Source organism: Gasterosteus aculeatus, chromosome 16 (genome assembly GCF_964276395.1).
Source record: "Gasterosteus aculeatus chromosome 16, fGasAcu3.hap1.1, whole genome shotgun sequence".
Classification (NCBI taxonomy): domain Eukaryota; kingdom Metazoa; phylum Chordata; class Actinopteri; order Perciformes; family Gasterosteidae; genus Gasterosteus; species Gasterosteus aculeatus.
In genome coordinates, this window is record NC_135704.1 from 8,239,873 (window position 1) to 8,265,046 (window position 25,174).

The window sequence follows — 25,174 nt, forward strand, 5'->3', positions numbered from 1 at the left end:
TATTGTCTCCCCGCAGCTACTTGAAAATGCATTTAAAAAAGTCATTTCGATGAAAGAGACAAAGCTGGAATGGATAGAGATTGAAAGACACATGCGTAAAGAGAGGATGCAATTAAATAACTGAATTAGAGTCAGACGGACGGAGGGCGAAGCAGCTGTTTGCTCTGATTTGGGTTTTGCGTCACAGTCGAGCCCCCTCAGGGGGAGCACAGCGCTTTCAAAGTGACCTTTGCACTCTGTTGGGAGGAGCGGCAGAAGGGGGAGGTGCAGTTCGCAGTCGTGTTGTTTGCCGAAATGTGTTTATTGTTTCTCACATTTTCTTACAGTGACCCTCTGGAGAGACTAAAGTACCATGTCTCCGTCTCCGTCTCCGTCTCTGTCTCTGTCTCTGTCTCCGTCTGAGCTCCAGCTGCCAAATGTTCAACTATTCCAGTCCAAGAAGCACTCTGGGTGGTTTTTGGCCTAAGAGTTTTCAATACCACCGTTGTTGATAATATTTATTATGAATTTTCTTTTATTGTACTGTAAACTATCATTTTAAAAAGAATGAGATCAGATGACATCCTAAAGTTCTTGTTTTTGACAATTTATTAACCAAATTTGTCACAAAAAAAAGGACTCAAGGAGACGTACTCGAGGATGTGTACACATTACAGGACGACAGTAGCAGCAGTACCGCAGACCAAAAGGAGGAAGCCGCCACACAGATGCAAACCCGCACCGGCATGCAACAACACACACAAACACACACACGAACACACACACACAGATAAGTTGCCAAAAAATATGACAGGAGTATGAAAATGTGAAAATGATGGGTGGATACATTCACGGGCCCTTTCTTTGTGCTGAATACCAAACAGTGGAGTGCACATGATAACCGGCTCACAGACTCACGCGTAGACGAACCCAGTCGGGCCTCTCAGAAGAGCTTGAGGCTGATTTGCAGTGAAGGGCGGAGGTGGTGCATTAGATGGAGCTGCTGTGAGTCAGCTGGCTCAGAGAGACGCTGCTCTCCAGGCTGCATGGACGTGTCTCTCGGGGGGGGACAGGCGCGCCTTTTCTGTTCTGGAAACCCGGAGTGCAAGCCGTGCCGCCGCTGCCGCTTTTCAATACTTCATGACGTGCGAAGCCTGGAAACCAGGCCTGCCCGGCAACACACAGGAGCACAGAGTGACTTTAGAATGTTTTTATAAATCAGACATCCATTAACAGATTAACTCTGCCCCCGTTGTTGACTCGTTACATGATATTCTCACAACGAGCACACAAAGACAACTGTCACAAACACAGACAAGCCCGACACATCACTTTTTTTTGGTATGTAGTCTTAAAGGAGCTCAACATTTTCAACATTATAAACATGATTATAGCAGATAATGATAATTGTCTACATGAAGATTTTGTGGAGCTGAGCAGAGGAACGAGTTGTTGTCCGAGCTTCTTCTTGCGTGGTTGACGTGCTCTCACGCGGCGGTTACGGCTGGTAACGTCGGCCTCGCCAGCATCGTTGTTGTGTAAACACTGCTCGCTCTGTCAGCACTTTCGCTGTAGTTTGCACCGTTTGCACCGTCAGCTACAAACCGCTGCCTGCCGACATGTCGAGACGATCGAAATATTCGTCTCTTGCACATATTGGTAGTTAGCATCAGTTGTTGGAATGAAAATATGCATAGTTTCTTCTTGCTGAAAATACGATACTTTCTCAGTAATTGCAACAAAAACAGTGATAGAATCCCTCTAAGAGAAACCCCATCACGTTTTGAACCAACAGGTAGCTACTTGGTCTCTTGATGTCTGCAGCGATGGCTCTGTGGGGCCTGTTGACCCTCATTTTGTGCCTCATCATGAACTCACAGCATCCCTGCTCTCAGCGACCTTGCATATCACAGCTTTATGTAACCGTAACGCTCTCTGTTTTCATGGACGTGTCACATGAGCTCCTTCACAGAAGCCTAGAAGTGCACAGTGTGCGAGTGAGGTGCGTCTGCAGCATGTGTTGCCTCTCACACAGCTGCTATTAAACACGTCTTCTTTCAGTTTATAGCAGCTGGGTGGCAGGTTGTTTGCTGTTGAATTGATCTGAAGTATACGTTTGAGTATTTGCATTGTATGGTATGTTCTATTCCCCTACAACAAAATATTGTTTTAAAAAAAATATTCAGTTACTTTTAAGATTACTTTTTGCTGATTTTGAATGATTGTGATGCACTGAAGGATGAAGCGTTCCTTTATGGGATCATAAAGCTCAATAAACTATTGAAAAACCTTCCTAGATTCATCCGGAATACACATTGCTACAAAGATGAAAACAGCTGCATCACAAACATAATCTTATGGAATATAAACCATTGCTATATATTAAACTTCACAACATTAAAACAAATTTAACATCAGCAGCATGAACAATAGAGAAAGCAAACTTCATATGAATGCATTCATATTAATCATTATTATGCAGTTATAATAATCCCAAAACATTATCCATCGTAGAAAAATTGTGGGACCATTTTACTGTAAAGTACTTTCACGTGTCATATTTTAAGTGCACTTTACTAACAATACTTTACACGACTTGAGTAAAGGATCTGAGTAGCTCTTTGATTGTAAATGAGTAAGTAAATGTGTGGTGTTTTAAAGGTATTTTATCATGTGTCTGCAGCAGATGATGGCAGAGATGCAGACTCAGGAGCCTTGTCCTCCCATCTGTTTTATTCATGTCTTACGTCAATGTCTCGACGCTGTCACACAGAGAGAAGGGTTTTCCCGCTCACTTCCCCCTGAGAGCTGCTGCCAGCCCCGCTTTGTTACTGTCGGCGTTTATTTCCAGGAGCGAAACGTCCTCGGAAATACTGAATCAACTCCATGATGAATTCCCTCGACTTCCTTGTCTGTTTTGTCGGCGTCATTTTCCAAAAGTGTTTATGCGCTGAGTAGTAAACTAACATATAGTTATTTCCCCCTCAGTGAAACGCCAAGAAATGAACACGAGACCATGACGTAAACAGGATGTGCGCTCACTTCCTCTGAACGAATTGCTTGTTCCTGTCATTTAACTTGAGGTCATGCAACAACTTTGTGCAGCAGCGCCTGGAAACGCGTGACAAGACGCCTCGACAAGTTCCATAGGGCCTCATGACTACTGGGCCGGATCAAAATGTTACTTGTCTCAAACGTGTGCTGCCGAAGCCAACCCGTGACCTCACACTCAACCCACTTCCCTGCCCTCTGTGCAGTTGTGCAAACACACATGACCCACTTAGACAAGCTTGCATGCTCTCTCTCTCTGTCTGCCTCTCTGCATGTTGTATAACCAACCGTTCCGAGTAATGAAAGACAGACTCGTAAACATCTTGCAGACTGTTGGCTGTATTGTGGAGCTGGAGTAGCTGACGTCAGTGCAGGCTGATGACTTAATGTGTCCCCTGCAGGCCGGCGAGGTGACGGTCAGAAAGACAGACAGAGAGGTGACACAGATTAAACAGCAAGCCACATTAGGCACAGGTTCCCATATAGAAACTGCAGAAAAAACAAATGCAGATGGGTTTGTTACTAATGTTGGATGCGAAAAATGCTGTATTACAACAATGAGGCTGATGACGTGTGTGTGTACATTTCAGTGTGTTATCATATGAGCGCATTGTGCATTATTCTTACTCAATGCCAGTATTTCATCTTCAGAATCTTTCATTGTATTGTTGTTTGATGTAGTAACAAAGTATTTATCCACTCTGCCTTTTTGGAATGAAATTTAAAATCTGAATCACTGAAAGTTAAATACTAAGCTAAGTTTAAATCCTCCTTTGATGTCATTATTTTTAGTAGTTTTTGTCTTTAAATGTAATCTATTTTATTTCCTCGGGTCATTCAGTTCAAGTTCTGTCCTGATGCAAAATTGCAGCGGACAGAGGAAAAATATGAAATAGGAAATAACGAGGTTTTCTTTTTGTAATCTTGAGGGCTATTTCATATAATACAAGTTAGAAATTACCCATACAAGGGTTAAAGAGGTCATTGAAGCCTTATCACCGGCAGCCGTTGTATCTGGAGGGTTTTCCTAGATAAGTCCTGATAACTAAAGGTTATCTTTGTTACATAGGAAGGAGCCAGAGGCAGCCGGTGACTCCCGACCACTACTGATACCCGTGATGCCTCCGATACCTACCTGCAACATGTGGCCATGTAGCAACAAAGCAGCAGCACTGTCTCTGGTGTCACAAGCCCAATGAAAGAGGAGCTGGCGGCCTCGGAGTCAGGCTCAGTGACGCACCTACCATCTGACTTCAAGTCCTTCAAGTTTCCACGGAGACACAACTTCTGACACGGCCGTGTCATGATTCAACCACGCGGTGAAGCGAGGCACTGTGACTCCTCCTTTCCCTGAGCATTCTTCCTCATATTCCCTTACAGTGTCTGTGGGGAGAGAAGTTAAACACTCTGAGCTTGGAAAACAAAGAGGCTTTTGCAAAGATAGAAAAGGGAAGCTCATCACATGATATCTCAGCCAAATCTCACTCCATTTTTGGAAGAGAGCCGTGGGAAGGTCTCTCTGTAGTCTGTCAAGAAGCTGCAGTAATGGTTTCTGGCTAATCTTTGGGAGAAATGCGTATAAGATGTTTAAAAAAATAAATAAAACATGGTTAACACACACATTATAATTGCATTTAAGCCTGCTAAGTCTTTTCTCATAGGTTACTGTAGGTTTGACCATATTTCGCAGATTTCAGTTATATCAGTTAGAGATATTGCAAAGGAAATAATAGCAGATTGAGGTCTTGGGGCTGTAAAAACAAGCATTTGATTTGCATTTAGGCAATTTAAGAGTGTTTATTGTAAGCAGACTCTGCGGCTGCGTTGATGTAAGACTGTACTCGTCACCATTCTTTGTTTGCATGTTTCTCGAGTTCACTAGTTGACTGTGTGGAATGATCATCAGACATTCTGCAGTATTTGATTGCGTTTTGGTCCCCAAAAGAAAAAGACAAAACAATTCATGAAAATACAAAACAAATGAGCCGTTTTTAGCTAAAACTGTCATACTATATATGAGAATTGATACATATGTATATTATATAATAAAAATGCAATAAAACCTTTAACGCGTCTGCTGGGTCAACTGTAGTGGACATAGCAGGCTAAACAAAACACGTGTTTGTCTTACTGTGGGAATTGTTGACGCAAAGACAATTGCAAGCGTTGTCCCCCTGCTTGCTTCTGAAAGATGTGATGCATTAACTGAAGACAATACTTGTTTGATGCATTGTTGGCTCGGCTATTTCTTTTGTTAGAGACAGAAGTTGGGTGTGTAATTCAGCACACACACACACACACACACACACACACACACACACACACACACACACACACACACACACCGCTGGGGGAGCTGAGAGAGCAATGGAATGTAAGGCCTGTAATGGAATGCTCACACACAAGCTTAAGCCAGCTGTACAATATTAACAGAGCCCAAAGTGCGTCATAGCTGCCACAGCTGACACTCTGTGTGTGTGTGTTTGTGCATGTGTGTGTTCGGCGCTTCCCTTTAATCTCTCTGTTGCAGTGCCACACCAGTCTTGTGCTGATGTATGAGCCTCCAAATTAAAAGTCCTGGGTGGTGCAGGAACAATGTGAGAACATTAACATAATGTGCAGTGTGACATAAATGGAGCATGAGAATGTTCCCAATTTGTTTCATTGAGTCATACAAACATTTAAGCTTCTCGTTGTTCTAAACCTGATGATGAGAACATTTAAAGTCAAACAGGATCTGCAGTTTCAAGCAGTTTACATTTTCCATTACAGTTTATTTCTCAAGCACCATTAGTGTCATACCTGGTTACACTCCTGTTGTGGAATCCAAGCAAATGCAGTTTTGAGCTACATTTTAGTTTATACCCACATGGCACGGTGCCTTGAAACTGAGCTCAAGTTTACTTACTCACTCAAGTTTTGTCTTCCATATGAATCATCCTGGTGCTGCCCAACTATATGCTCTAATTCCGGGTGTGTGCATATAAAGTTCAGGCTTAACCAGCGCCTACTCCCAAAATGAGCCACTCATCGTGTTCATCATCAACAAGTGAACGCAAAATAACTCACAGTGTAACATTTCTGCATCAAGTTGCGCTCAAACACCTGACCAGATGATAGAGTGAAGAAAACCTAATAGTTAGAATTAGTTGAGATGTTTCTCAACTTATGAAACACATGACATTTCTGTGTGCTGCCGTGTGATCACCAGCATGTCCAGGCTCTCCTCGTCCTTGTTATTCTTCCCCTCCAGCGACGAGCTTCAGGCGAGTCAGTTTTATTACAGTCATTGGGAACAAGGCAATGGAGCAAGTCGCACCTGTATCAATAGATCGATTGAATTATTTTAGCAAATAATATATTTTGGTTCGCAGATGTTCGTAGCAGGGTTCTCTTAGATGAGTTCTATCCTGCACTTCCAAAAGTTATTTATTTGCTTTGCTCTGAACCTCCTGACGGTTCACAAATCCTCTGGTGTTCACACCCGTCATCCAGCCAGAGAGCTCGAAAAATGGCAGCGACGCAAGTGTGCTGTTTCTCACTCACTTACACACAATTAGGAGAGTGCTGAACTCATTGAGCAGAGGAACCCAAGAAGCCCCCCACAAAGGCTCCCCGAGAATATTTCTCATGTGTTTCTGTTCAGGCCAGTGGAGTTCGTGTGTTCACTATCTGTGCCACGAAAATAGTTCCCGTGACCGATACAACATTTACACGGCAGGTCTAAACCTCTCTTTTGTCATCAGACGTTGAGTTCATTTGTAATCTGTAGCTGGTCCCTGAGGAGGGAAATTATTTTTACAATTCACGCAATGAACGTCACTTTTGATAAGCCGGTTATTTGAATGTTTTGCGGCGCGCTGTCGCTGTGTGTAACATTGGATTCTTGTCACTTCCTGTGTTTGTTTGTGTATGTGTGTGAGAGAGAGAGAGAGGATAGCGCCATCCAAGCCACATTAACGCGCAAACTAGTCCAGTCGAAACCTACCAAATACTTCTTCTTCTTCTTTACTGCTTTTGCTGTTTCATATTTCGACAAGTTAAAACAACTAGACACTTACGAAGACGCACCATTACTCTTTTACTACGATGATGAGCAATAAGAACACCAGAGTTACCTCACATATATCTTTGGCATTTGTTATTAGTCCATGTCAAGTATTCACTGTGTACCTACACTGACTTATCTGCGATATCAGCTGACATGTCAGTCCTGTCCTTTCCGGAGTGGAGCTCCGTAAGAAGCTGTCGTTACTTCTGCTGAGGTGGATGGAAACTGGGTGAATTTTGTAAAGGAACAAATAAAGAGGAAGTAGACTATTCACAGTAAATAATTGTTAGAAAGAAGAATCCGAGCTTCTGTGTCTCAGGTGTACACATTCCGCTTTTCTGTTTTATGTCAACACCGCGAGCGGAAGGTTGTCGGTGAGTTTTTCCACAAACATGAATCAGACGGCCACCGAGTGCTGTTGAGAACGATTTGCAGAACAGCTTGTTCGTTAATTCAAGGTCACGTCCGCAGCAGGCCGCGGCTGATGACTGGTTTGTTTTGGCTGACTGCATGTCGAATGCGTGGCGTTCCTTTTGCAGCGAACCCTCAGGAGCAGCTGCCTGGGGGGTCAAACGCCAAATGTCAAGTCGTACGTTAAATCTATCAGCACATGTAGGTGTGGAATAGTCTCGCTGCAGGTGTTGAAACGGAGATGGCGAGGCGGCATGTGGCTCACGGGTGGTTTGATGCAGACAAACTGTCCGCTCTCAGCTTTATGACCCGCAGGAGGGACCTCGGGGTCCAATGCATCATCACTCTGCATGTCTCGTTGGGTGCCAGCGCATCAACAGTTTGCCACGTCATCAGTAAGTGAAAGGGGATTAAGGGTTGTTAAGAAGCTAATGCACCCATTTCTGCGTTGTCCAGAAGTATTTTCTCACTGTCATTGTGTCAGTTGTCGATGGATAAATTATAACATCTGTACAAAATAGTATAACTCAAACTTAATCAAGCTGCCATCAAAGGATTTTATGATAAATAAAACAGTATTTGAGATACGACCTAAAGTTTGGCTGCACCAGATTTATTACAAGTATTCAGTAATAGAAAGTATCATTATTTTAGACATGCTGCAGAATGAAATCACAGCATTTCATCATACGGATCATTACATTTAAAGATTAAAGCGTTGTATTTATCACAAGCTTTTTTAATATTCGTGGAAAGATGCATGGTTGTGCTAAAAGATGAGTGTGCAATGAAAATAATAAGGTTGTAAATGATAATCAGAAAGACATATATAAAGCATAGATGATTAGATTAAAAGTCTAATAATGTAAGCAGTTTTCCAGCATATATACATATTAGAAGTACTACAGTTGATGAATCTTCAACTTGACTAAATTCATCAACTGTAAAAAACGAGTTGTAAAAGTGCAGTGAAGTTTTGTACAGTTAATATCAGTAAGGTTATGATCATAAAACATTCAAACCGAGTTTAGGAAGTGAACTTTATTTAAATAAATAGCCACATAAATAAACAATCCTTCTTGGTTCAACAATCTTTTTCTTTCCTTTCCTTCTTCCCTTCACACAATCACACACAATCAGACACACACACACACACACACACAAATACATAGATAAAAACACTCACACAATTTAAATGACAAATCAGATAAAGAAAAAAAAGAAATAGTTCATCAAAAAAGGTCATCTTACACATTTGCAAAAAGTGTGTTTTGTGAAGTTCTTTCATCATGGGAAACATTTTTTAATAAAGTGCTTCTGTCTCCACGGATCGTTCAAAGGTCAGACAGGGAAGATAGAGAGAGTTCAGAGTAGATATTGAACTTTCGTTCTTCCGCGTATCGGAGCTGTAGACCTCTGACCATGAGTTTATTCAAAGGCACAAGTGTTGGGAGGGAGTGCAAAAACAAACCAATTGAACTAACTAATTGAGCTTGCAACTATTTATTACACATCTATTGCAGCTCTCGAGTATGTTCTCTGAGTTAGAGTGCACTAATAAACCAGCTTGTTGTAGATCATTTATAATTATGGACAACTAAAGAAAGTTCAACTTCCAGCACAACGTGGTATATTGCTATGTTTGGATTTATTTTTCTTTTTTCTTCTTTTTTTCTAGAAAAGTAAAAAAAAAAAAGGAACACGACTACGGTCCTGATAGTAAAAGCTAGAAATGTCAACAATATCAGCATTTGATGGAAGCGGGCGTTTTCTCAAAGCTAAAGCTAAGGAGATAATTTAGGATATATGCTTGCTAACCACCACGCTACATTTTGAGGACGCATTCAAAGTGAAAAGTCAGTAGTGTATCTGTGATGGATCGCCATCTCTTGTGCTGTTCGCTCTTTGGTAAACCCAGATTCTTCCTTTCAGTTAAATAACTATAAGCATACTGTGTGAAGAAACAGCATTTTGAAATGCCTTAAGTGTTTCTATCAATTTTACAGCATCAAGCAATATGTTATATATCTAGTACCTGTTAAAGTCAGCTAGCACAGCAAACCAAAAAGGAATAACACAACGAAAATGTACATTTTGACCATCCTATGCAGATCCCCATCCTCCTTCTGTATTTCAATATGAAATATTGCACGGTTCCCAGTCTTTGTTTTGTCCAAATTGACAGTCCTCCGATATTCTGGTATTGAACACTTTTTGTTCAGCGAATATTTTTTTTTTACAGCTTCCCAAGTACTTGCTCCTGCGGAGGTAGAAACATCATCTTACTTGAAGGTGCTCATCAAACGAAGGGAATACGGTCTTTGTATCCACAAGTGTAAGGTGATGTCCCTGTTGTGCTTTACTCAACCAGACACCATCTTCCTTCCGTTTTGGCTGATAAGGATGTAGCAGCTACTTGAGGTAAAAGCAGCAGTTGCGTAGCTACAATAGCAAAACAAATAATCACAGTTTCAATACATATCAAGTCCTTCAGTGAAGCTTAGGGCATTGTATTGGATGTCCATTGCACTGCTACAGAGAAATGTCTTTCAAAGGCGGACAAAGTGGAAAAAAGAAAATTGAAATGTTGGTCCTTTGTCCAATGAGGTGAAAAACATTGAGTACAGGAAATGACACAATACGTGTCTAAAATATAATGAGGAAAAAGGGAGGCTTCCTGTATTCAACAAAACCATAAAATGGACTTCGACATAATACAAACGTGAGCAATAATTGTATCGGCTAGTTTCAGCTCTCATTCAGGTCAGCTAATGAGAGTTTTAGGTCTGTTATTGCTCCTCTGGAGTCCAGAGTTTGGTTATTGCTTAGTCTATAGCTTATTATATCAAAAGAGCACACAACATACATACGTGGTGGGGACACATTCTCGTATGTGTACCGCATGTTGTTGAACAAAGTGTACTTTTGTCGCTTGCGCTTCGCTTTTTGTTCTTCCTCCTGAATTTTGCTCTTTTCTTCTCAGCTCAGCATCAAGATTCTTTCTTCCCGCGGACAGAACAAATAGCTGGTGCCTTCATTTCACCATCACACAGCTACTGAGCTGCATGTCCGGGTCGGTGCCGGAGGCCGAGCTTGTGCTCCACAATGCCGGTTTAGACAGGATGGGGAAGGTGCCTCGTGCTGCCGACTGGGGCTGCTGTTGGAGGATGATGGGGGGCTGAGGTTGTGTTTGCTGGCTGATGTGCAGACGAGCCTCTAGAAGGTAAGCGGCGGAGGCCACGGGGGACAGAGAGGAGGCGTAGCAGCACGAGGGGGATGAGGAGCCGCCGGAGGAGGAGGTCTTGAGGGTTTTCCAGGCGACGTGCGATAAACCCAGCGAAGCTTGCTGAGAGGGCAGGGCGGAGGAGACGGCCGTGTCAAACATGGAGGGGGAAGCGAAGGCCGTAGAAGGTGGAGGAGAGGGTGACTGCTGCTGGGCCAGAAAGAGCAGGGGATTTTGTGTTGGTCCTGTGTGAACAGCTTTGATCTGAGGCTGAGGTTGGTGCTGGATCTGTAGCATCCTGGAAAACACACCAAAGATCAGACTCGCTATATTTGCATCAAGATATCAGATATATTAGAGGTAACAGAACGCTTGTATGAAATAACTGGCAGGTGTCTCACCTTTGCTGGTGCAGCACCTCCTCCAGCATGCTGCGGTGCTCGCAGTGAGCTGGACCCGCTGCGCCTCGGCTGCCACGTGTACTGGAGAGTGGAGGAAATACCTGCCTCGTCAGACCCTTAATCTTATTTAATCCCAGGAGCCCTTTAGTACGTGTGTTTTTCCTCAGCTGCTGGCGGAAAGCTTTAAGGCCTGGGAAAGACATGTGAGAGAGTTACACAACCGTCCTCTGATCTGATAACGTGACACCTTCTTTTTTTTTCTTTTTTAAATCAGCTGAGTGCGTAAACAAATCTTGTTGTTAGTGCTCCTGTACCTTGTGTGAGGGAGGTGTCAGAGGCTCTGCGGCCTTCCTGGAAGCTGGCAGCTGGCAGGCAGGCCTGGCCCTGGGGCAGGAGGTGGGAGGAGACGGTCAGGGGAGCTCCAGCAGGCAGCAGAGCGCCACTCTTATTCCCAGAGGCCAGAAGGGTTGACATCTCCCCCCGAGCCTCCCGCAAAGTGGGAACTGCACTGGATGAGGACTTCAGACAGCCGTCAGAAGAGGCGCCATCTGAGGGACAGACCACAATACCTACAGAAGGGAGAAGAGAGGACATTACAACTCTGCATGCGCGAAAGGACTGACCGCTGCGTGGACTGACCGCTATGAGATCACATTCTTACATGGGGGGCTGCATTGGTGGAAACGGGCCGACACCTCGGCCAGGGTGTGTCTGCGGGAGGTGGTGGTGGGAGGGAGAAGAGGCCCGGGAGTCTGCGTTACCTCCTCCTCCTCCAGGTCCCGGGGTCGCACTTCTTCGCTGATGCTGGTCTCCAGCAGGCTGTTGGGTGAGATGGAGCGGTTCCACAGCAGTCTGTTCAGACTGGCCTCCGCTGGAAACACCACGCGCTGAAACGGGAGGAGTTGGACTGTCAGCCACTCATTGACAGGCGCAGTATTTGCATTATCAGTAGACAGGGGCAGAGGGTGAAGCCTCCCAACGTCTGAGCTGCTTAATGGTGTCTAATCGGCAATTACCTGGAACAAGCCACTTTGGTCGTACTCCATCTCCGGGTACACTTGAGGAGTGCTTTTGGCCGGAATGGAAAATGCTGTGCTCCTAAAGCTGTCGGTGGACTCCATGATCACCTAGAAGCCAGCAGACAGCACGCCACGTTTTAGAACTCAAGCGTAAAGCCGCATGTTACGTCGGTTCTAGGTATCATTTTACACTCAATACACGCAGCTGAGGCGCTTACCTCTGGGCCGGTGGTGTCGGAGGAGCTCCTGGGTCTCTGGCTCCAGGTCCCACACTGGCGGCTCAGCTGTTGGTTGCGATGCTCTCTCACTCTCTCCAGCAGCAGGTAGTAGATTGCAGAGAAGTGATTATAGCTGCTGCTCTGTAGAGACTGGGGAAAAGAAGACGCAGCAGATTAGTGGTGTTTCCTCTCCTTGGGGCACAGTGTGAGTCTCCCAGAACCGCTCACAAAGTGCTAAAACGCCACGTTCAGTCACCTCGATCGTCTTCTGGCGGTTGATGCCCAGCGTGCTCATGATGCCCAGCACTGGTTCACTGTAGTCCCCGAGGTTGGAGTTGTACTCCGTCAGGGAATGGCTCAGGGTCTGGCGGGCGGCTGTTGGGTCTGCCAGCATCCAACGGTGCTGTTTGATCTGGGCCACGCTGATCCTCCTGGCCGGGTCCACCACCAGCATCTTACGGATTAGGTTTTCACAGTCTGGAGGAGGAAATGGAACGTTTAGTTTGGGATTTTGATTCAGGCAGATTTCAGAATTAGCGCTATTTCTTTTGCGCTGCTGTTGCCGTTATACCTTGAGACATAAAGAAAGGGATTCTGAATCGTCCCTCAGTGACTCTTTGTCTGAGTGCAGGAAGGCCGGGTCCATCAAATGGAAAAGAGCCACAGACAAGAACATAAAGTACCACTCCCAGACTCTGTAAATAAAATAGCAAAAAGGAGAATATTAACATAAGAAGAAAATTAATGCTGGATTGAATAATTCTGCCAATATTCTCATTCTGCAAGCTTACCCAAATGTCCAGCTGCGGCCCTTCGTACTCTTTCCCTTCAAACACTTCGGGGGCAGCGTAAGGCGGGCTGCCACACCATGTGGACAGAGGCTCCCCTGCATTGTAGAAGTTTCCAAATCCAAAGTCTGTACGTACACAGGAAGAGACACACAACATTAATTCAAACTCGTATGTTTTTTTTCTTCAATGAGGAGCTCAGGGCGTCTTTCAGTGTCTCATACGAGATCGTATTGAGCATTCACAATTCATAAAACGTCTAGTCTTTCCAGAACAATCACTTGATTCAGAAATGTTTACTACTTCCTCAAGAGGGGAAATCAACAAGAATGCAAAACAGCAGCAGGGTTCAAAGATAGGGTGTCAGATTTAAAGCATTGCTAACCGCGGACCTACCAGCCAGTTTGATGTTCATGTTGGCATCCAGCAACAGGTTCTCTGTTTTTAGGTCGCGGTGAACAATGTGGTGTTGGTGGCAGTAGTCCACTGCTGTAAGAATCTGCCAAAACTTCTTTCGCGCCTCATCTTCACTCATACGGCCATTTGTGGTCAGGTGGTCTGGAGGGATGAGGGATACTTTAGTTCAAGTCGAAATTTGGCTTACAGTCATTTTAAAAGTGCAAAAAAACATATTTGAAAAAGCTTAACTCACCAAACATTTCTCCGTTCTTCGCATACTCGGTCACAATGTACAGCATGTCTGTGGTCTCCATTACCTAAGAGATACAAGAGAGGGAAGAAAAGTTGAAGTGTTATTAGCGGCTGGTGAACATGAAGGGAAAAACCTGTTCCGTCCCCATGTCCTCTGGTTCAGCCTGCTTCAGGCATCTCTTGCCGTGAGACATTTTATACCACATCCCCAGAAGGGTAAATACATTCATACACAGACAAATCATTAGAAATGTATATATATGTTATTCCTAAGACTGGCTAGTTGGCAACAGATTATCTCTTTGAATGAGTGTATCATAAAAACCATAGTTTCAATCACTTGAGAAAGACGCCCAATTCCCAATCCTTCTCTTAGAGCTCATAGAAAGCTTTAATTTCCCAAGTGAGCCCTCAGGGACGCCGTAGTTGAGCAGAAAAGCAGCTCGTCATACGACAAAGCCCTGTCTGAAATTAAATTAAATATCACTAAATTCCACTGAATGTTGGAGTTTAATTCATTTTGTCCAACAGCCCCTTTAGAAAGCCGAGAGGAGGAGGATTCAACACACTGTCCCGTCCGAGCGGCGAGCCGTCTTTATCAGAGGGACGGAGCAGCTCCCCGGGGCTCTGTCACCTTGAGGTGCAGCTGACGTCACAGCTCTCGAGAACAGGCACAGCACGTCAAGGACCCTTAAGCCAATCCCCGAGCAAGATTAAGCCTTTAGGACGAATGTCCATTCATTTTCCACGAAGTAGCTCTACGGTTGTTGGTGCTAAAAGACGACTGAGAGAAATATTCAAAGCGAAGACTCTGTGTTGGATGGCAGCTGCTTTCCATTGGGTGCAAATATTTCAGATGTCTTGTATCGCACACATTTCTTGTAATTTAGTCTGACATATCTGAAATCTTACATTTAGAGGGGAGTGTATGATTGATGCAAGGTCAAAGAGAGGCAGAAAAAAAGGCCTCAATGGTCCTTGACAAATAACATTCTACTCTCATGAGAGAATAGAAGGAGCGGCTAATTTATCAGGTCACAGGTCCTAGACGATCATTGAGCCATCTGACCAGCATCGCTCCCGCCAACCCAAGGGCACGGAAAAAAAGATGCAGAATGCATCACATGCAGCACAGAAAGGGGTCATCCATGTCGCACATCAGAGCTGTCATTCCATCTTCAACAGCACATGGCCGATAATAATGCAACTGTATTCATTTCATCTTCAAAATAGGTTGAATAGGTTTCTTGATGTTATTTAACATGTATTGTTATTATAACCACTAGACTCTATTAAACCTTTATTAAAAATGCTAATCCAGTTTAATTTCCTAAAGCATTAGCTCCGAAGATAAATGCCTTGTATGTTTGACATATTTTGGCAACAAATGTTTCCTGATTCCTGATTAACGCTCACATAAGGCGAAGGAAAGAATCAAATCCTTACAATTGTGGAGCCGGACAAAGGGAAGGTTTCCCCATTTTTATCTCCCAGTTTCGGTCAATTGGTCACTACTTCAATTGTCTTATTGTGAAGGCCTTTTATGAAAGAAAGAAAACAATAATACCATGCTTTTATTGTTTTAGCCAAGACAGATCATTTCGTAATAAATACTGATTGACTGCTTAATGACTGACATGAAGTAATCTCTCAACAGCAGGGAAACGGCACAGCGGCCTCTGTGTGTTTTTCTTTGCGTGGGTGAACGTTTGTCTCTTGACAGACGCCTGCCACAATGCCGGGAAAGCCAGCAGAGGGAAAAAAAGCGGATTCCCCGACTAAGTCTTCAATATGATTAGAAGTAAAGCAGCGCTATGTGGCGCGTTCACGTGCCGTGCGGACACGTTGCACGTAGCTTTAACAGATGCTAATTGGCTCAACGGTGAGACCTTTGGACACCTGTTTGTTTAAGCAGAAGCCTCCGGACCCTTCTCTGCATTCACCATATCTACCATCACCTCCACTGGTTTACAACTGAAAACACCTCGTGCGTAGCACCGACGTGGTGGTCATGATTATTCTCAGTGTATCTCTTTGACACACACACACACACGTACAGGCACATGCAGACACACACAGGGGGAGGTCAAAAGGGATTGCACTAATGCCGTTGTGCTGATTCAATGTGCTCTAAAGAGTCACCGGCTCCCGACAAGCTAATCCAAAACCATCAGATAACAAAAGCACCTTATTTTGCAGATCAGAATCCACATTTCAACAATAACGAGGCACAATGGTCAGCACCACAGTAGTAAATGAGGGTAATACATAAGCACCCATTTTGCAAAGCTTCCCACACCATTGCATTTTACACTTTCGTATTCATGCATGCGTTGCTGAACTTTGAGCCGTCACACAACCAGCATTCACAGTGGACGATGTATTTCAGGATGGATAAGTCAATGATGCACGCACACGCCTTTCTGCACGCAGACGCGAAAGATAATACACACCTGGTAGAGTTTGATGATATGGGGGTGGTTTAGCAGCTTCATAATCTGCACCTCTCTGTAAATTTTTTCCAAGTTGGAGGGGTTCAGTCTGGTCTTGTCGATGATCTTAATCGCCACCTGAAAATGAAAAATTGGAATAAATTAGAATCATGCAGCTTTGATAATGTGTAAATACAGCCACCGAATTTGGAGGAGCGCTGCTGACCTGAGTTTTAGTGACTTTATGTTTGGCCAGTTTCACCACGGCAAAGTTTCCCTTCCCCAGGGTGCGGATGATCTCATAAAACCCGACCTGCAGGGGTCTTCCCTGGGCAGCGCTGGATTGAGCCCCCCGGCTGTTCTCGGTCATGATCACCATGTTGCAGCCACGGTCAGGAGGGAAAGTATAAGGCTGCTACCTGCAGAGACAAAGGCAACCCTGTATTTCAGTGCTCTTCATTACACTGCATATTCAAAGATTTTACTTTTTTACAAAATAATTTTAAGGTTTTTTGTTGTCCAAATCAACGAAGTACAACAAATTAATTTAAGCGCACTGGTCGGGAGTCAGTGAGATACTATCAACATTTTCTTCACAGTCATACGGTCAAAATTGAAATTCCTAATACGGCAAAAATAAATTGATACGGGCATGTTTCTCTAATATCAGTCCCATAGATCCAATTCAATGAGAATGATGAGTGAATTGTGGTTAGTCAAATTAGAAATATATGTTTATTAGTAGTGGTTTTGGTTTCATACGAAACTAAAACACGTGTCTTTGGATTGTGTAAGAAAATTACAAGATTACAGCGAGGAAAACGTGAGGTAGTGAGGCGAGTCCAATGGAGAGAAGAGTCTCGTCTTACCTTAATAAACGGACAACAACCTTCTCTCGCAGTCCAGGCGGCTCTCAGAAGAGACGTAAACCATTCCACAACCACAGCGGCGAAAAGTAGGAAATGGATGTAGAAAACGCGCAATAATAAACTTTTTCTTTCGCCTCTTATAATTCGACTTTTTTTTCTTACAAGTCTTTGGGCCCGGGACTCGGCTGCGGCCGGTGTGTGGCTGAGCGCTCCGCCGGAATGCAGAGCGCAGGGCTTCGGCACTCACAGGGGGAACTCCTCCTCCGCCTCCCCCCTCCTCCTCCCTCCGCCGCCATAACAAATTGATACCCACCTTATTAACGTCACACCCGCGTCAGAGCTCCGAGCTGGGTGCAAGGCAAGGCAAGGCCGGGCCCGAGCGCAAGGCACGGGTTGCCGGGCAACCGCGCGGCTCGGGCACACGGTGACGTGCGTGCTGATGGAGGGGTTGCTTGGAGATGAGGACGGTGACGTCAGTCGTAGAGATGTGACACCACGTGATGTTTCCCTCTGCCGGGCTTCTGCCTCGCTCTCATTTCGCACCGCGCGCGTGAAACAGGAACAGGAAGCAACTGGTGATTCTCAGTTAGGGTTTTTTTTTTTTTTAAACGCTTAAAAAAAAAAAAAAAACTTGGTTCCACCTGAAAAATAATAGAAGGAACTCATACTCATTATTGTAGCATAAAACACATTCAAGTGTTTATTTAATCGATTTTATTAAATGATATCTTATTCTATTATATCCAGCTCGATTTTTTATGGAAAATGGATACGTGCTGCATATTCATATCTTATTTGTCTGATTATAAGTTATGGATCCTTTCCACTCTGTCCATTTCCGTTACTATTATATTGTATTTTATGTGAAAAATAATCATATTACCAAACTCTCAACAAAGTAAATGTACTCTGTATTCAGTGAAAAGGCAATACAAAATTGGTGGAATTATCTGGCCAACGTTGGAGATTGTCTGTGGCAGAAAGTGTGTGTGAATACCAAAAATCGTCAGTAGAGAGACAGATCGGCCCCTCCCACAGTCTGAGATGTTAACGGAATGCAAATTGCATACAAAATGTTTCAGCTGAAAGGTCACGCAATATGACCCAGATGAGACTTAACTGAATATTTTGTGTTAGTAATCCCAAGTAACAAAGAAAAAATAACTTTAAAAGATTAAATCCATACACAATATATCTTTGCATAACATAAGTACTGAGCAGCAGCTGCTCGTGCTCCACAATTCTCCTTAAGTGCGATTCTTATAGGTTTCATACAAAAGACTTGTGACAACATCCTTAGTTGGCAATGCATCAACTTCCATATTTGTGCAGACGATACTCAGTTGTATCTGTTGATCAAGCCAGACCAGACCGACCAGCTTGTTAGACGTCAAGAATGTCTTAGTGATATTAAAACTCAGAATTCTTCTCACCTACAAGGCACTTGCCAGTTTGTGGAACCAATTTCCACTTTCAGTTGGGGAGGCAGACACAGTGAGCTCATTTAAGATAAAGCTTAAGACTTTCCTCTTTGATCACGCTTATAGTTAGTGCTGGCTCAGGTTAGCCTGGACCCGCCCTTAGATAAGCTGCTATAGGCCTAGACTGCCAGGGCACTTCTTAGGACGCACCGAGCACCTCTGTCTCTGTCTCTCATTCTCTCTCAATAATGCACATCACTAATTCAACTTCTCCCCCAGAGGTCTTGTGCCTCGCATTGTTCCGTATTGATCGTGGTTCCGTCTGGACTCTCGTCTTGCCTCCTGCCTGGCCTTACTGACACGTACCGCTTCTAACACCATTATTATTCCCATTACTATTACTGTCAACAGCCTGTTCATGTCTCCTGCCATGGACCTGCTGACATGTGCCACCATTTTTATTATGAATATTAACCACATTACTATTACTGTCATCATACACCCACATTACCCACTTTGCTTCTTTCCTGAAGTCTTTGTGGTTTCCTACAGGTTCCTGTGGATGGCGGTTACACCATCTACACCTACAGGTATAGGTGTAGATGGTGTAACGACTGGTGTTACTACTCGCAGTATTTGAATCATTTCTGTCGTATGAATTGAATGTGTTGTACATCTTTTGCGGTGTCTATTCTGCACACACACATGACATCCATTGCAGTCTGTCCATCTCGGAAGAGGGATGTAAGGTTTCTCCTAAGGTTTCTTTTTCCCATCAAAGGGCTTTTACCTTTTTGGGGGAGTTTGCCGATGTGAGGGTTTTGGGGCGGAGGATGTTGCTTGTGTACAGACTGAAAAACCCTCTGAGGCAAATTTGTAATTTGCGACTTTGGACTATACAAAATAAAATGAATTGAATTTATTTCAATGTGGGGTCAAGAGCGATGGTAGTTTGTATCACCAAACCAGACGATATGTAGATATGTAGATATTTTGATGTTTTTTATTTCATTTTTTTTATGCCCTTGAGACGTGTGTGAATATGTTAAGCATTGGCCAAACCGCATTCAGCTCAAACCAGTCTCACAGGCACAACTTGTAGACATGAGGACATTGAGCACTTGCCAAACACAAGCGGTGACGGTTCAAGTATTTTCTGTGTGTGTAGGAAACAAAAGACAAAATTCCCATTATCAGTCATGTTAAGAGTATCTGCAAATAAATGATATATACAAATATGCACGATTGAGCTTGTTTTGTTCTCAGGAGTTATCAGTGTTTACTAAAAGAAGGTGACTCATCGGGCATGTTTCGTTGCACATTCATACGCAAAGAAAAAGCCACATGCAACTTTGCTCCTTTTATCTTGTGCTTCTTGTTAGCTTTTTATCAAATGTGGGTGCACCAAGGTCTACTCAGGGAGGTACTTCCTCTTTTAGTTCTTACTTGAGTTTTGAGGAATCACACGTTCCCGTGCAGACTGACGGTAAACAGGGGGTGTATGACAGGGTGGAATTAGTCAGGATTCTCTCCTGGACTTGTTGCTTGCACAAGCATGCTGAGATATTTCACCAGTGCTCACTGGCTGCTGTCCACATCATCAAATACAACAATTATGGCAGGAACGTTCCTTCAAGGTAGACATCAAAACATTCTGGTGTCATGTAATTATGTCTAACTATCAGATCTAATTAAGTTCACATTTCCCCAGGCTTTTCAGACAACACGTATGAAGGTCCAATGGGATTTCAAGGTCAGAATCACAAGACAGCAGAAATCCTTTAAAGGCAACATAACAAGATTGAACATTGAAGATTGAACGTCGTAAACAAGAAAATGTCATACTTGTGTCAAACTACGACTGAAAGCCTTTATTAACCTGTGCTGTGTATAAAGTGTTTCTGTTCAGCTGGAGGATCAATGTTGTCTCATTGTTGCATGTATGTAAGACTTCTCTCCGCTGACTGCAGTGACCTCCGTGCTGCACATCTCAACACCAAGTGTGACACGGTGACTTCCAGAGAACATCTGTCGAGCCTGACCTCGACTCAGCAAAGCGTCAGCACGGCTCTTTGATGAGTTACGACTGACTCATATAATGTCTTAGCCTAAAACCTTCAGTACGTTATATTATATTAACATTTAATACATACTTTTTGACATGTGGTACACAAACTACAACTAATAATTATGAACAAATACTCACTTATACTTTATGTTTACTGCAAATCTCAGCTTGGTGGCACGCTGAAAGAAATTAAGAAAAGACGGTAAACATCATACCAGTTAAACATGAAGATTGAAAAAATTCACAGCGACAAATTCTGGTGAAATATGGTATAAATGTTCAATCAACATCTAATTGTGACTTCACCTGTATTCGTCTCGTTATGTATACTTGTTTACGTGATTAAATATACAGATACGTTCTTCACTTAAGCCTGACGTAGAAAAAATGAACATAATGCACGAATGACGTACATGCAAATATGGCGGTGCCGAGTCGACATCTCCCTAAATGTTGCCGTCCTGATTGTTTGCATTTTCTCGCGGCTCACTCCCCTTTCGCTTCCTCCCCTTTTGCTTCCTCCCCTTTTGCTCCCTCCAATGGTTCTCAATAGCTGCCTCCTACATTCGTTTCCAATCTGTAACGCAGCTTCTCGGCTACTGAGACCAGCTTTCATAATCACCGCAGAAACACCCATCAAGCTTATATTCAACACACATTAGTGAAACACAGCTAAGCCAGTTCATACCGGGTGTGCTGCGAGGTAATGATGCAGAGCTTCCTGTTCTGAAAGTGTAATGTGTGTGAGATTTTATGAAGGAGGTGGCTCTGTTTATAAAAGCTCTTGCTTTGTTTTTATTAAATTGTGATATTTGCATCTATTTGCAGCTCTTTATCAGTACACGGCACCGGGTGGCTACCCGAGGTGTTCCACCCACTGACATCACGCCATTTATTAAGCCATTTCAGTTTATGCACTCTGACAATTTTGCAAAAAGCTCGAATTAATCGGTCTCGTTGTGTCCCGTGGACAGACAGTGATAGCATTCTTCTTTGGTAATTAACACTGGTCAGTCTTTGCTTGTTGACGTTGGCCGTCCTCATGAGCTTGTGCGTCAGCCTGTCATCCAGGAGGTCCAGCAACAGCACTTCTCACGCAAACAATCTCAGTGTGTTTCTCACACACGTTTTACTTACTTAGGGGCTTGTGTTTTCAATTCCCATAAATCATTGTGTGAGGTGGGACAATAAAGTCGCTGGAAGTTGAACTGGAAAAGGATCCATCTAATGACAAGGAATAGGCACAGTGTTGTGCGGTTGTGGAAATACACATATGGTACACTGATTATTTAGTTGCTTTTCCACAGCAGCAGTTTAGTGGGACAGGCCCTTAGGGGGGCAGAACGCTGGAAAAGAGGCTTGATTTATGTCACTGATTTTCACAACCTTTCCACTCAGGAAGCACAACATGCAAATGGGTAACCTTGTTTCTTTTTCATTCAAAACAACAAACTAGAATCCCCTAACTGGTTAGTTCGATGCCATTTTAACAAAGAAAACATTGTATTATTGTGTAGTGGAGAAACGCTGCTTAGTAAAAATAAATTTGCCATATAGTTTTTTTCTGGTTTGTCTGTGAGCTGGCAATTGGTATGCAAGTAACAATTGAATGTCTCTTTTTATTTTAGTGTTAGATTTGATTTGTGATGGTGGCTTTGCAGCCATTTTGCTATTGTTTTGTTGATACATCTGCTTTTTCTGTAACAATATGCTGAGAGATTGGTGTTAAATATATAGTGTTTCTTTTGGCTTTAAGGCAAACAGGTCATCCAAAGACACAGAGTAAGACCATCTTCGTATGCAATGTCATTTAATGCCCCTGGTAGCAATGCAATCTGTTTTTATAATCACCGTGTAAACAGAAACAAAGGCATTTTCTGCTAAAGAATGCACCATGTATTGTTACCTCCTATCAGCACAGCCGCTGATACAGTGGTGTCGGTTATCTGAAGATGTAAATACCTGGCCACCGCCTGTTTCTGCACACGGTGCTGCATAGAGCCTTTATGAATGCTTGTGTGCGCAAAAGCCCCTCAGGAGACAGAGCCATGTGCGTCATACAATGGCTCAGCTTATTATTCAGAGCTGAGGGGGGCAGGGGAAGGGGATGTGGGGTACCAAGAAAGGTGATAGTCCTGACAAGGGGAATTAATTGAATAATAGATTATTATAGATATGCTCAATGAATTGATGAAATTTAAAAGACAAAAAACAATGAGTAAAGGAGGAAATTAAACAAAGACACAAAGGGTAGAAAAACAGAGGGAGCGGCAAGGAAAATTATAAGAATGAGGCCAGCTGTGAGTGCTCTTTTTCAACTGCTATAAAGATTGCTATAAATGATTTCTTAATTTAAAGAAAAGTCTGGGTCACTTTTCTTTGTCTTTACACTCCATCCACACACACACACACACACACACACACACACACACACACACACACACAGACAAAATATGAAACGACAAGGGATTTACCGAATTGAGCATCTCATGATGAAATGGATTTGATAAATGGGACAATGGAAAAATGTGCAGAAAGGCAGGACATGATTAAATCATGTATAAAACAAATAAAGTCATCAGCTACACCAGACTGCAGGATGTAGGAGGGAGTGGGGGGTGGGGGTTAAGGGGCTGACCGTGTCAGATTACTGGGGATTGGAAATAACTGCATGTGAACAAATGATTGTATTCTGGACCAGTCTTTGCTTGTAGTGGTGGACCAGAATGTGACATTGAGTCCAGATGGGGGGGAAAATGCCCACATTGAAATGAGTTATCCCCCCAGGTGTTACTGGCATCCTGTCCTCCTGATCATGCCACTCAATGTCCATATGGTCTCTCAGCTGGGCCCCTAAAGATGGACAACATCCTTGACTCGTCAGAGGAAGTGTAGAAACATGTATGTTTACAGAGGGCAAAGTTAGTGGATGACTTGTTAATTTTCTTTACTTAATGTCGTCGGGCTAACCTACAACATCTCCGTGGCTGAGTGAAACCTAATGGTTTTTTTGACATGGGGGTAAAGGGTTTGAGAGACATCTGCCAGAGAAAAGAGCAGCTAAGCGTGGATTAAGAGACACTAAGCTGGGTGGCCGAGAGAGGGGAAGGGATCCTCTCCTGCACCAAAACCAAAAAAGGAAAGCTAGAGCTGGGGTCAAAAGGTCAGTCCTCGTGATTTGTAGGATGAGTTGTGAGGTGGTCTGGGGCCCAATAAAATAAGTTCTTCTTACTTCTTCCCTAATTAACTACTAGGATGTAAACAAAAGTATATGTCGACATGCGCAATATATATACAGGGAATTACAGACTTTTTTTTTTATTTGTCGTCCAGCTTCCTGCAGAGCTGGAAGTTGTTGTTTTTTTAAATTCATTTTGCAATGCATGGTTAGATTCTTGTGTTTGAGAAGATGGAACTGTACCAAATAGTGAAGAACATAATGTTCTAAAAACACCATCATGCAGTGCTGCGTAGAAGTGCATCACTCATGTTGTTCCTTTCAACACTGCAGGTACTGCTTCCCTTTTTGAGGACAAACTGTGCCAAGGTCCCCACAATGGAAATCATCTTCACAATTATGACTTGGTTTCTAGTTAAGGTTATTGAATGGTCAGGGTTAGATACATTTTGGTCTTGGATAATAAATGTTTCCAGTGAATGGCTGTTCAGACAGAAGGCAAAGCAAATTGTAGGCCGGGCCAGATTGCATACGGAGTAAATGGTAATGTTTCACCTTGAGCAAAACACATATTGCAGACTTGATAATTGGACTGTTGTACACAAATAATACAAGCCAAGCATTTGCTCCATTTTGTTCCCCAAAAAACTCACGACAATGCAACGTCCCCTTCGTGATGAATGTTAACAGGTGTGTGCACCCACGTTAAATGTGTCTGACAAACTCTTAGCATAGCATTTATATTTTACTAAGTCAACAGCTGAGTTTTGAATTTTAACATTATGAAAAGAGGCACTGTTTTTAAAGTATTAAATTTTCCTAATTTGCACACACACTGGTGCAGCTGTCTAATGTGTCGTCAGGTACTGTCAACTGACAGGAAGCCGTAGAGCCCTTATTTCTGCTCGGAAGTGTTTTGCATTGTGTTTGGATTTTGTTGCTAAGGCTGTTGTGAGATAAAAGCAGACCTCAGATAGTTTGACACAGTTCCTGTCCTGTTCTTCGTCCAATACTGCGCCGCTCTCTTTATCCAACACCAGACCACCCAACGCTCACTTTAATGATTAACGTCAGATTGAGTGCAGCACAAAGGCCCCGCTTGGTTCCATCTCCTGTCACCCACCCTTTTTCTGCCATAGTTTATCTCCATTCACTATCTTCTCTGCAGCAACTGAAAACTGAAAATAAATATCTAAGACAGCGAAGCAGCCAGAGGAATCACCTGCTACTCTGTGCAGCTTCTCATCCCGCTCAAAGCACACATTCCACCTCCAGACATCATGCTATTTTTAGCAGCTAAGATAAGTAAGAACCTGTATATCATGTATGACCTCCCCCCTAATAAGAAAGTTTCCTTCTTCTTTTCATGTTATCCATGCCTCCCACAATGTGAGTTGAACATCATTACCTCAGT

At 43.3% G+C, this 25,174-nt stretch overlaps 1 protein-coding gene across 1 annotated transcript; it reads right to left on the minus strand.

The window, feature by feature from the left end:
- Positions 1-8,518: 8,518 nt before the first annotated feature.
- On the minus strand, positions 8,519-17,603 carry sik1 (salt-inducible kinase 1). The gene is made up of 14 exons (XM_040202302.2): positions 17,094-17,603; positions 16,451-16,643; positions 16,246-16,362; positions 13,794-13,857; positions 13,538-13,699; positions 13,145-13,269; positions 12,925-13,048; positions 12,610-12,830; positions 12,354-12,503; positions 12,133-12,243; positions 11,778-12,003; positions 11,431-11,685; positions 11,117-11,306; positions 8,519-11,013 (listed from the first exon to the last, which is right to left on the minus strand). Exons 2-14 carry the CDS (start codon positions 16,601-16,603, stop codon positions 10,527-10,529), a joined length of 2,385 nt encoding a protein of 794 aa, XP_040058236.1. The 5' UTR covers positions 16,604-16,643; positions 17,094-17,603; the 3' UTR covers positions 8,519-10,526.
- Between the last annotated feature and the right edge of the window lie 7,571 nt (positions 17,604-25,174).